This window comes from Narcine bancroftii, chromosome 1 (genome assembly GCF_036971445.1).
Source record: "Narcine bancroftii isolate sNarBan1 chromosome 1, sNarBan1.hap1, whole genome shotgun sequence".
Lineage (NCBI taxonomy): Eukaryota > Metazoa > Chordata > Chondrichthyes > Torpediniformes > Narcinidae > Narcine > Narcine bancroftii.
Window position 1 is genome coordinate 453,246,913 of NC_091469.1, and position 12,875 is coordinate 453,259,787.

General features: G+C 37.7%; 1 protein-coding gene across 16 annotated transcripts in view; it reads right to left on the minus strand.

The window, feature by feature from the left end:
- LOC138751792 (sickle tail protein homolog) overlaps nt 1–12,875 on the minus strand; it is a 689,307-nt gene that overhangs the window by 141,544 nt on the left and 534,888 nt on the right. For 15 of the 16 annotated variants that reach the window (XM_069914590.1, XM_069914602.1, XM_069914587.1 and 12 more), the window contains one exon: nt 4,366–4,462. In XM_069914590.1, the coding sequence (XP_069770691.1) occupies nt 4,366–4,462 (97 nt within the window). Of the gene's footprint in view, nt 1–3,143; nt 3,205–4,365; nt 4,463–12,875 lie in introns of those variants that run through there. The other variant, XM_069914601.1, reaches the window with a different exon arrangement.

The window sequence follows — 12,875 nt, forward strand, 5'->3', positions numbered from 1 at the left end:
CCCAAGCAGTAATACAGGATAATCTAAGGCCTAAGTATGTGCCTTCAGGAAAACTATTATCACACTTTGTTTAATTTAGCAAATATGTGCAAATTTTCCTTCAATGTGACTATGGATTATGTCTACAAGGACCTTATGATGCCCTGCTGTGCCAAGCTTGCAGCCAATTTAGAATCAAAATCCAGATTCCATGGTTATTGCCCAGACCTTGTAAACATTTCTGATCAAAACACGGTACGTTACAGTTTAGGAAAGACTCAGGCAGTTAACTCTAACTCAGAACACCAAAATACCAGAGTAATTGCAAGAGGTAAGATTCTAACACTTAATATAGCATTTGTCAAACTGTTGGAAACATTTCATGAGCCGATGTGCACATTAACCACTTGTCCTCAATACTTCCTTCCGCAAGAGAGGTCCTCCGTTATGTCTTACCTAAAATTGGTGAAGGCAATCAGGTTGATTATCATCAGCTTAAGTAGAAACACAAAAATGCCCAAGAAACTCAGCAGGTCTCGCAGTGTCCATAGGAAGTAAAGATATATAACCAACATTTCTAGGTTCTTATAAAACCAATATTACTTGCTCATACCTTGAGGAAGGGCTCAGGTCCAAAGTGTTGGTTATAAATCTTCACCTCCTATAGACACAAAGACCTGCTGAGTTACTCCAGCATTTTTTTTTTGTTTTTACTCCAATCATAGTGTCTACAAACTTTCGTGTTGCCCTCCATCATCAGCTTGAGGATCAAAATTGGTGTTTAATGCAGAAATGAAAACAAAGGAACTATTCCTTTGAGAGGAAGAAAATAGAGGTGGAGGTAGGTGGGAGGAGTGAGGAAGAGAGAAAGGGAACATTTATATGAACCGCACATAGGGTTCGTACACTATTTTTATCGATAATATGATACAGATGCTGACTGGTGGTCACAACTCCATTTATATCACCAGCAAATAATAAAAAAAAATGATTGCCAAGCATGTTCACAGAAACAGTCCTTTAAAGAAGTTAATACAAGGGCAGTCTGGATATAACAGTGACACCATAGTATTCTTTACTCTGGTTCAAGATGCGTCTTCCTAATACCTGTTTGGATAGATATTTTCCTTATTCCCATGGCTTTAAGAAAAACATTGTTCAATTACACAAACTCCATTACCCAACACTATTCACCGGCAGCACGGTTAGCGTAGAAGATAATGCAATGCTACCACAGTGCCAGTGGCCCAGGACACTTGGTTAAGGATAATTTGTTACATGGGTGTATTTAAGGCAGCACTGACTCATGGGCCAGAAGGGCCGGTTACCGTGCTGTATCCATTAAATAAATGCTTTCCCATACAAAATAATTAAAAATCCAAACCATGTCAATTACATTGTTTGGACTGGAACTAGTTCAGAGTCATTGTGCAATGAAGGGCATTAACAACAGGTGGGATTTGGAACTTTGGTAAGAAGTGGGGTCCAAATGTGACATCAGCCTAATCTAGTCCATATAAGGTGAAGAAACCATACTTTGTTGGGGGAGTGTTGAGTGAGTACAAGCACTGGTCACACTTGCCTCTCAGATTCATTTCCTTTGAAGTTAATTGAAACATATTATTTTTGGAAGGGGTTTACTTGGAAGTGGATGCAGGGGATGGTGGGGGAAGGAGAGGCAGTAAGAACCAAATCAAAGTGAAAGATATCTCTCAATAACTGGATAAAACAAACTAATGTAAAATGTGCCGAAGCAGAACTGCTAAATGATATATAGAATAATGGTCGATGGGTAGGAGCTATGATTCTTACTGAATAATATCATAGTCTGTATTTAATTTTGTTTCAAAAATAAAACCACTGCCACATAGGATTGAAAATAACTCTGGCCAGACACGAGTGTACTGACCTTTCACAATGACTCAGCAGATGTATCAAGTACATCAGAGATCCACAGAGACTGGGGAGCCTTTGGCTTTGATCTGGGCTGAGCCAGTGGAACTTCAATGGTAAAATTGGATTCAGAACCACCACATAGTGAAATAGTTTGTTTGATAATGTGCTTAAGAACCATCTTGGGCTGCATCACTCAGAAATGGAAATAATTAAATGAGTCATCAGGGATACGTTTTCCCATGTAAAGAGAAATAAAAGACTACACGACAACCTGCAATTGTCAGACAAAGGAAGGATCAAGCTTGCCAGTGACCTCCAGTGGTTGAGTAGTTTACTAACTTTCAAAACACAAATGACCGAGTAAGACAGATGCTTCCACAGCAAAGAGTTAACGTATTTGTGACAGCAGTTCACAAATACAGGGAGGTAAGTGGGTGAAGAAAATGTGGGAGAGAGAGAGAGCGAAAGGAAAATCTCTCCTCATCTCAACACGCAGGTCTACCAATGAGGAACTCCAACATCACAAAAAGTTCACATAATATGTGCCTGTGTTCAAAGCTCCAAACAGTACAGTGATGTATGTGCAAAAGTTTCACAGAATGCTTTCACTTTCTCATTCGGCATTTTATGAATGAAGGTTCCACTCAGAAATTCAGCACATAATCATTTAATTCCACAAATCATTGCACCATTCCTTTGTATGCGACTGCTGTACCAACGGTTTTGTTCACTATTTGTGACAGAGCTCCTTATGCTGCAGCAAAACAACTTTTTTTTTCCTGAGTAATTGCTCAGTGAGGCTTATCTCAACTTGCTAGAAAACTGCAAAGCTCTTTGGAACATTAGGCAACAATTTTGATTATTGGAGACGTAATGTGGAAAGAAATAAATTAGTCCAGATCAGAGACCATCTTGATGACTTTTTATTTTCAGGTCACGGTGACTTTCCATGCAGGTTCTGAGACTATCTGCCCAATCATTCTGTCTGTCTGAGCACAAAATGCCATTTAAGCACACTGATTTAAACTCTCACCTCACATATAAAACCCCTGCTCATCGACAACATGATGTAAGTCATAACTACACATACCTTCATACTGATGTCTAACTAAATCTTCATTTCAAAGGCAAACCAAATTTTTTTTAATGTATAAAAGCATTTGTTCTCTTAAACTAGGCTGCACACCAGTAGGTTCCAAGAATACATTCTGGAATATTCCTTTAGGAAAACAGTGATCACAGCTGAGGAGTGTGTGGAGAAAACTCACCTCTGAAGCTGGACGACGGAAACACTTCGCTGCTGCTTATCACATATGCAAACAAACAGAGTGGAGGGTGGAATGATATGATTACAGCCTGAAAATAGCTGCAAGGCCACACCTAAAATCTATCGCTGAACTCATTTAAAAACACAGCCAACAAGCTCCGACTGCTCCACATGTTTCTATCTGGCAAGGAGTACCAGTGCATGCAATATCTGAGAACACAAGGGCATTTGTGAACTCAATACATATTGATGTAATCACTCTGGAGTTTAATGAAAAGAAAACCTGTGTGGACTGCCGCACGATGAATTAAAGGAGCCTTCACTGTACAATTGAAAAGAACAATGTGATGACTCATCATCACCTTTTTTATTTAGCTTTTTTTAATTGTAAAATTGATAACTAGGCATTTTAAAACAATGATGGAATTGTTGCATTCAGCAGAATTTCCACATCACTTAGGCTAGCACCTCTGTGCCTTTACAGGTCAACAAAATTTTGCCTCTTTCTATACCTGATAATAAAGCAAACTAGTGATTATGAACAACCAATTAATACAATTCAGCAAGATATTGAGCTGTTTTCCCTCAAAGGTGGAATTGCATCCCGCACACAAGTTCGTGCCAATCCATCAACTGAAATTTCATCAACCTGACAGATATATTCGGTAAAAATGATGCTCAAGGCTACAATTGCTTATTGGTGCCAACTATTACATCTTTCTGGTCAGAACAGGGCTGGCCAATCCACCTTGTTTTGCTCCCCACCTCCACCACTTTGCTGGTACGTTTACAGTGCTTTGAAATTAGAATTGTATTTTAAACCATTAGCATCTGAAACTAACCTTTCATCCCATAGAGATAATATTTATTTTAAAAGGCAAAAATCATTTTTAAAAGTGGACTGCCTCTGCAGTTTAAATCCTGAGTTTAAAAAAGATATACACACCCACTGGGTCACTCACAAAACCATGTGATCATTATCACAAAAGTGTGCTGCAGGGGTGATTTACACTATCTACAGGATGGAGAAAGATCAAAGCCAAAAGGTTCATTTTTGCAACGTATGGTCAGCTAGTTACACTCAAGTTAATTTTTGGGAAAGTCCACAGCCAATTGAATGTCCACAACAAATATCATTTGATCTGTCATGCATAATTGATGAAATTAGGACAACAAATATTTCGCATGTACAAACACGGACTTGTATGGCTAATTTTACTTACCCTTACATCGCCATTTAAAGCCCTTGAAGAATGATTAAAAGAAATATGAGCAGGATCCTTGTGGTAAACCTTCAATAGAGCTCGGTCTTGAATACTCCTAGAATCAAACACAACAGTAATTATGAAAGAAGTTAGTAGCTCAATTTTTACCTGATAACATGTGAACTCAGAACCTCAGAGCTGATAAACTTTGGCTATCAAAAAGCAAACTTTCAACATAAAGATTTTATTCAAATGTCAAATGTTTGTTCCTGTGGATGGAGCAATTCACACAATTTTATATCCATCACATTGAGCGATGCATATAATCAAAACATCTAATAACACATGTTTATTTCATTAATTTCCCTATTTGATATAAATTTCAACAATAAGCAGACTGGAAGTGTTTGTAGACAATTCATAAACCACACGAATAAAACGCTCTCCAGTAGTTGGGTAACCAATCATTTATAATTAGTTTAGAATTTGATTTATAACACGGTGGAAGCCAGTTCTGGCCATTGAAACACCTGCCACCCAATTACAGACAATTAAGGTACCAACCTTGTATGTTTTTGGAAGGTGGGAGAAAACTGGAAAAAATCTATACAGGTCAGAGGACAAACACACAAATTCCTTAAAGACAACGCTGGATTCGAACCTGGCACAGTAATGGTGTTGTGCTAACCATACTGTCCACCTTACATCAACACGACGACTTTTTCTTCTGATACTGACACAATTTAAAAATGATTACAGATGAATGCAAATGTACACAAACCATGAAGCTTGTCAGTCCTTAGTCACCTGCAGCAATTTAACTCTGTAGTGAAAGTCCAAAAATCTGGACGTCAGAAATCCGGACCACCCAAGAATCCAGACTTTTTGAAAACTCTCAAACGTTTTAAATTTAGCGTGCGTGCACACAGTGGCAACAAGCGAGCATGCTCAATACAGGTAATCTTATCACATAAATTAATTTGTATACTGTATTTTTCTTTCACAATGTTAATTTTGGAACATTATGGACTCTTTAGTGTAGTAAAAAAAATTGTTTACATTTTTGTCATTTTGACTATTTTTCTTTAAAACTACTCGTTTTGATAAATGAAGCAAGATGAATAAACTATCAACATTTACCTGTTTGTTTCTTCTTTATTCCTCCTTAAATTTGAATTTTAAAAGTACTGCCCAAGGAACTGGAAAATCGGAAAATTCAGACCAACCCAATCCCCAAGCAGTCTTCATTTTACATCCACTGCATTACTGAAGGCAGACATGCCCATGAAGAAATTGAGAAGAATTCTAAAGAAATATTTCTTATCAAACAGTACAGAATTTCTAATTTAGAGATAATGATGGCCTTTTGTGTATTTTTGATGAATATCTTTCATGATGACTTCATCGTGTTACAGTCGTCTAGTCTCTTCACAGCTCTCCTCAAACAAATCTCAATTCTTGACGTGATTATATTTTCCCATCAGAATTCATGATACCACAGATTCAGTGTCACAGTGTATTCCACGTTAATAATATCACCATTGTAGTGAGAGAGAAGTATGTTCTTGAGAGACTTGGAACTACTGCCAAATGCCCGATAAATTGTTACCAAAAAAAATCATTACTTTGTCAGATTATCATAAAAGAGAACCGTCAGCAGTCCGTATCATGAAAAGTATTAAAAAGTAACAATGTCACATTCTGGATATAAAATTGGAAATTGCTTGTTCTTTGATCCTGTGGTATGAGAGATTAAGCAGATCTTCAAACTTTTTACTGTTTATAGTGATAGCCTCATACACCTATATTCTGCTACATGTAATTACTAATTACATACGAGAGCTTTTATTTTAAAAATGAATCCAAAAGTATTTTAGCTACATTTAACATTTCCAGATTTGACACAGTCAATAGCAGCAATGATCTTTTACAATTTAAACAACAATCTGTTGTGAAGGCTGCACATCTCCTTCTACTTCAACCACAGCTCTTGATTCATACAGGTACTAACAAGCAAATGAATCCCTGATTTTTAAAAATGTGGGTTTAAACCTTCCATGATGATTACTTAGAAAGTACATTAACTGTAAAATTACAGGCTTGGCCCGCAAAGCCTTCTTGAGCAGACATGTTGAACTATAGGATTGCTATCAATTATAGCCCAGTCAGTCAGTACATGTACTACTTCACAGCTAGTCAAAAAACCAATTCTACAAAACACATCAAACACTCAGGTACAACCACATCCTGGTACAAAATCAAATGCAGCTGTCAGTTTTGAGAAAATGTTATCGAAGGATTGAATGGGAATAGACAAAATAATTTCATGGAAGTCTAATAAAAAAAATGTGGTAAATGGAAACCATTAAGCATTAAGGGGAAACACTGAATAAAAGTCTCCCTCAAACCTTGCAAGCAGGAAGTGCAATTTCACGATATTTTAAGAAGAATCAGAACAGGACATACGTGGTAAATGGGAGAGCATTGAGGAATACAGAAGAGCAGAAAGATTTAGGAGTGACGGTACATCGTTCCCTGAAGGTAGAAACTCACGTGAATAGGGTGGTGAAGAAGGCTTTTAGTATGCTGGCCTTTATCAATCATTGCATGGAATATAGGAGTTGGGAGGTGATGTTGAGACTGTATAAGACGTTGGTGCGGCCTAATTCGGAGTTCTGTGTGCAGTTCTGGTCGCCTAATTATAGGAAGGATATAAACAGAGTGGAGAGAGTGCAGAGAAGGTTTACCAGAATGTTACCTGGGTTTAAGCATCTAGAGTATAGGGAGAGATTGGACAGATTAGGTCTTTATTCTTTGGAGCGTAGAAGGTTGAGAGGGGATTCAATAGAAGTATTTAAGATTATGAAAGGGATAGACAGAGTGGATGTGGATAGACTATTTCCGTTAAGAGGAGGAAAGATTAAAACAAGAGGACATGAGTTAAGAATTAAGGGGCAGAGTTTTAGAGGTAACATGAGGGGGAACTTCTTTACTCAGCCGTGTGGAATGAGCTTCCGGGAGAAATAGTGGCGGCGGAGTCAATTGTATTATTTAAGAAAAGGTTGGACAGGTATATGGATGAGAAGAAGATGGAGGGTTATGGGCATTGTGCAGGGAGGTGGGACTAGAAAGGGGTGTTTGGTTCGGTGCGGACTAGAAGGGCCTAATTGTTATGTTATGTTATGTTATCCACATGACATGAGAACCAGCAGTATTCATCAATCCCCAAGAAGCAAGCAGATGCCCAATTTCAGAGGGCTGTTGTGATGAGACATGTATTGGTGAAAGTGGGCAAGAGTACCTGGTTTCATTCCTTTACCAAAACAATCCGTGAACCAAATGGATCATTATGACTGTCTGGTTGTTCCAGGGCCATTACTACTGAAACTTGATTTTGAATTCCAAGTTTAACTGTCATGGTGAAATAGTGAACAAGGCTAAAATAATTGAGACAATAATAAAACTATCTATGTTTGAATTGGGGGCAGTTAAGGAATTCCCCCAATTCAGATACTTTTGTTGATTTTGCAATCTACATCTATTTTTCATTGTCTTCAAGTGAATTTCTAGGCTGATATATCGGTTGTGTGGTCAAGATCATCTACGTCTAGCTCTGGAAAATTATTAATTTTTGGCCCTACTTCTGCAGAATGCCTGCTGCATTCTGAACCAAGTACTTGCTGTTCTCCAGATTTAAGTATCTTTATGCCCTCTGGCCAGCCTCCCATCTTCCATACTCCACAAATCAAAGTTGCTTCCCTTACACCCATGCAAAATCCTATTCACCAACTTAAAGTGATCTAAATTGCTCCAGGTTTCTTTGGTATATTTTACCTTGTCATAACCTGCAATGTAAACTGGGCAATGTGTTTGTATCCATTTACACTCTGAGAAGTGGGTTGGGATGTTTCCTTCTATTAAAAGACGCTACTTAATTTCAAATATTGGTCGTTTTAAATTGTCTAAACAGTTCAACATCCACAACCAAGTCTTGCAATTAGAGATTAAATTTGTTAAGTGCATAGGAAATACATTTAGCACATGGCGATTGCCTATCATTCAAATGTCACTTCTTCATCCCTTAAAAACGTTGTCTGATCACTTCTTAATAGAGAGTTGCATATTTCTTATTTTTTGATGTTCTGTGATTTTTCTCTCTTTGGGGGAGCAGTGCTCTAAATTATCCTTGCATCTTAAGTTTGATGCGTGTTTAGTGGGACATCTGAAAGTGTAATGTACAGATGGACCAAAATTCAAACTTGCTGTTACCTAACAAATACACCAAACACAACAGTGTGCATTAAATGATCACCACATGCTAGACCAGAGAAAGGATAAATATTCACAGTTGCGGCTGGTCCAAAAATGTGACATTTCAATCATGTGAACAGATTGTTTGATGGTCCAAAAGCGGATTATGTTTAGTGTTAGGGTAGCACTGAGGTGGGTGGGGATGCTAGGAAAGGGGATGGGGTTGACTCTATTGGCTAAAAACTCTTCTCAACCAGGAGGTGCTGGATTTTAGCCTTCTGTACCTTCTACCTGAAGGTAGCAGCAGGAATAGGTTGTGACGAGTATGATGGATTAGGTTTTGACCAAAGTCACTCAGATCATTCTGGGAGTGACTGTGGAGAATACAGAAAGCAAGAAGCTGCCAGAGAAAGCGATTTGAAACAAGGAACATGGAATATTGGGGTGACGTGGGTTTAAGAAGAGAATTGGATATCAAGAAATACTGAATGGATTTCACTGTGCTGAGAATAGGAGAAATAAACAAAGCTGCAAACAATGATGAAAGAATTTATACTTTAATAAAAATAATTGAAATGGTAATTAAAGCCCAAGGCTGATTTTTTTTCAACTTGGCTCCTAATTCTACTCTATTACACCAAACAAAAGTAACAATATTAGCAATATTATCAGTGCCTGGAAAATTAAATTTTACCTTTTTTTTAACCTGGAAAGGCTAAATAAATTACAACAGGACAAATAATTGTGAGGCTGCAAATAAAACAAAGTTTCGATTTGCCATAATTACTGAGATATTCAGGTATAATTATCTTAATACAGTAAATATTTCAAATTTTCCAAATAAGACCACAAGATGTAGCAACAGAATTAGGCCATTTAGTCCATCGATCCACTCCATCATTCAAATCATGGCCAATATTTTTTTCCTCTCAACCCCATTCTACTGTCTTCTCCCTATAACCTTTGACGCCCTTACTAATCAAGAAGCTATCAACCTCTACTTTAAATCTACCCAATGACTTGGCCTCCAGAGCTGTCTGTTGGCAACAATCTCCACAGATTAACCACCATCTGGCAAAAAAAAATTCTCCTCATCTCTATTCTAAAGTGTCATCCCTACATTCAGTGGCTCTGTGATTTGGTCCTAGACTCTCCTGCTGCTAGATACATCCTCTCCACGCTCACTTTATCCTGACCTTTTGGTACAAGTTTGTGAAGTCTTATTAAGCCCCATTCGCACTGACATTTTATCTCAGTAATTAATGTCCAATATACTGGGTAAAGGGCCAGTGTGAATGCTCGTGAATTGGCACACAGGTGTCAGACCACCCACAGGATGGACTGCTAAGATAGGGTGTAACATCCCCTGGGCAATCTGAAATCTGCGTGCTGGTTAGCCCAGAGTGAAAGCAACATACGGTATCCTGGGACCAATTAGTGAGGATGGGCGCTCCTCTCCCCTGGGATGCCTGGTGGTGAGTGTGTGCAGAGAACCGGTTAATAGTGGTACAGTGTGTACGGCAAAAACAGCTTCTTTAACTGGTTCGTTGAACAGCCAATTTACTGGTTAGCCAATGTGAAAAGGGCTGTGTTACTTGGTTCAATTCATTTTTCTTTTCTCTTTATGATTTCTAATCAGGGTTGGTGCCAGAACAAATATTAGATTGGGGCATTAGCTTGTTAGATGGGGGCTCGTTTAGTTGGGGGGGGGCCATAGCCAGGATCTACCTGTCGACTGAGGTGTGGGGACAGTGCTATCCACCCCTCTGACGTAGGATACAAGGGCAGGTGAAGAGTCATCTAATGTGCATATATCTAGATGCTAGTGATGCTGGATGGGGTGAGGGTGGGTATGACGGCCAGTGATGGCCACGACCGTATGGGGGGCACAGCACCTCGCTTGGGAGGGGAATTTCTGCAGATTCCACCCCCCCCACCCTTGGAGCTGACCCTGTTTGCAATGACAAGTGTGAACATATAAGCCATTCTTAAGAACTAAACAAATAAAAAATTAAAATGTATTAAAATGAACATTTTTCCAAGGATATTATACTTATTTCAGGCATTGCCAATACACCTGACAGAGAAATTCTTCAAGGAGTTAAAGAAAATAATAAGGAAATTTTTATGGAGAGGGGGGAAACCGAGGATAGCACTAGATAAATTAACAGAATGGTATAAACAAGGAGGCTTACAACTGCCAAACTTTAAAAATTATTATAGAGCCGCACAATTAAGAAACCTATCAGATTTTTATCAAACAAGGGAAAAGCCAGATTGGACGAGATTAGAATTAGATAAAATAGGGGAAAAGATACCTGAACACATATTATATAAATGGGATGAAAAATTGGTACAACATAGAAGTTCTCCAGTATTACATCATCTCCTCAATATTTGGAAGAAGATTCATGTAGAAAGAAATAAAACAAATTATCAATTACCAAAACTAATATTGACGCAAAACAAGTTACTCCCTTTTACAATAGATAACCTTTCCTTTAGAGAATGGGAAAAAAAAGGGATTAAAAGAATAGAAAATTGTTTTTCAGGAAATAGATTCTTATCCTTTGAACAAATGAAAGATAAGTACAATATAACTCAAGATACAGCGCTGGCATATTACCAATTGAGATCCTACTTGAAGGATAAATCAGGAAGCAGTTTGAGTTTGCCAGAGGCAAGTAACTTTGAATACGTGATTACAGATACAATGATAATCAAAAGATTTATAACAAATATGTATATTAAACTGCAAGAAAAGGAGAATGAGGAAACAAATGGTAAAACTAAACAAAAATGGGAACAAGATTTAAATATAAAGATAAAAAAGGAAACATGGGAGAAGTTATGTTCTGGATCGATGAGAAATACAATAAATATGAGGTTACGTATGATACAATATAACTGGATACACAGGCTATACATTACACCTCAAAAGTTAAATAAATGGGACCCAACAGTATCTGATAGATGTTTTCGATGTAAAAAAGAAATGGGAACAACAATTCATGCAATCTGGACATGTGAGAAAGTAGAAAAATTTTGGGAAGATCTAAACCAGATATTAAATAAAATAACAGAAAACAATATACCAAAAAATCCAGAGATCTTCCTCCTAAGTAACATAAAAAACAAAGAATTTGGAATTGATTTGGATGGTGCACAAAAAAGATTTGTTAATATAGCTCTAGCCGTAGTAAAAAAATGTATTATGTCAACCTGGAAATCGGAAGATAATTTGAAAATACAACAATGGTATATAGAAATGAATAAATGTATTCCATTAGAAAAAATAACATATAGTTTAAGAAATAATATTGAAATATTCAAACAAATATGGGAGCCTTACATTAAATACAATAGCGAAAACCTACCGGGGACAATCATTACCTAAGTTGATGGAAGGAGAAGGAAATGAAAAGAATGGACTCAGTAGAATTTCTGGTGTATTTTTGTTGAGTGACAACATTGTCTGACTGGTTAAATGTATCCTAGATTGTATACCTTAAATGGACGGGAGGGGGGGTGGGGAGGGTGGGTTGGGAGGAGGGAGGGGGGGAAGAAAATGGCACTGTATATGTGTCAAAAGGAAAAAGTGTGTACCATGGTTAATGTGATTTATGGTGTGAAAAACAAAAAATTTTAAAAAAAAAAGAACTAAACAAAATTTAGGTAATGCATCATTTTGCATTTGCAACAATGTCAGGACCTGATCACAAAAAAAGTTGTTTTCCACCTTCCTCTCTCCTATTTTCACTAATGCTGAATTATAAAGTTAATCACTTTACAATCGATCCACGTAAATTCCAGAAACCTTCTCCTGATCCGAATTTGTTTTATGAAATAACCCAGATCTAACTTTTAAAAAAATCACAAATGTCTTATCGAAGTCTGATAGAGTTATCATGTGAGTAAACGCAACCCCCTTTCACACTTGCAAGTGATCCCAGGAATCAAACGCCAATCAGCCTTTAAAGTGACAAGTGTGAAAGCAAACTCAGCTCAACACTGGCGTCAGATGATGTCATCTCACACCGGGGATTGACGGCCTCGACCCCTGGTACAATCCCCAGTGTCTGTAGTCGCCAGCATTGCAATCAGGCAAGTGTGAAAGGCATAATTGCATTGTGGGATTGAAATGGCCCAAGTTTTTGCGTGTGTGCAGGAAGAAAAAATTAAAATGGAAGTATAAACTTTGCCATGGGAAAGTTGCAGTGGGAGAGAGAGATAGAGAGAGGAAATAAATAGCAGTAAATAGCAAAAGAGGACAATTT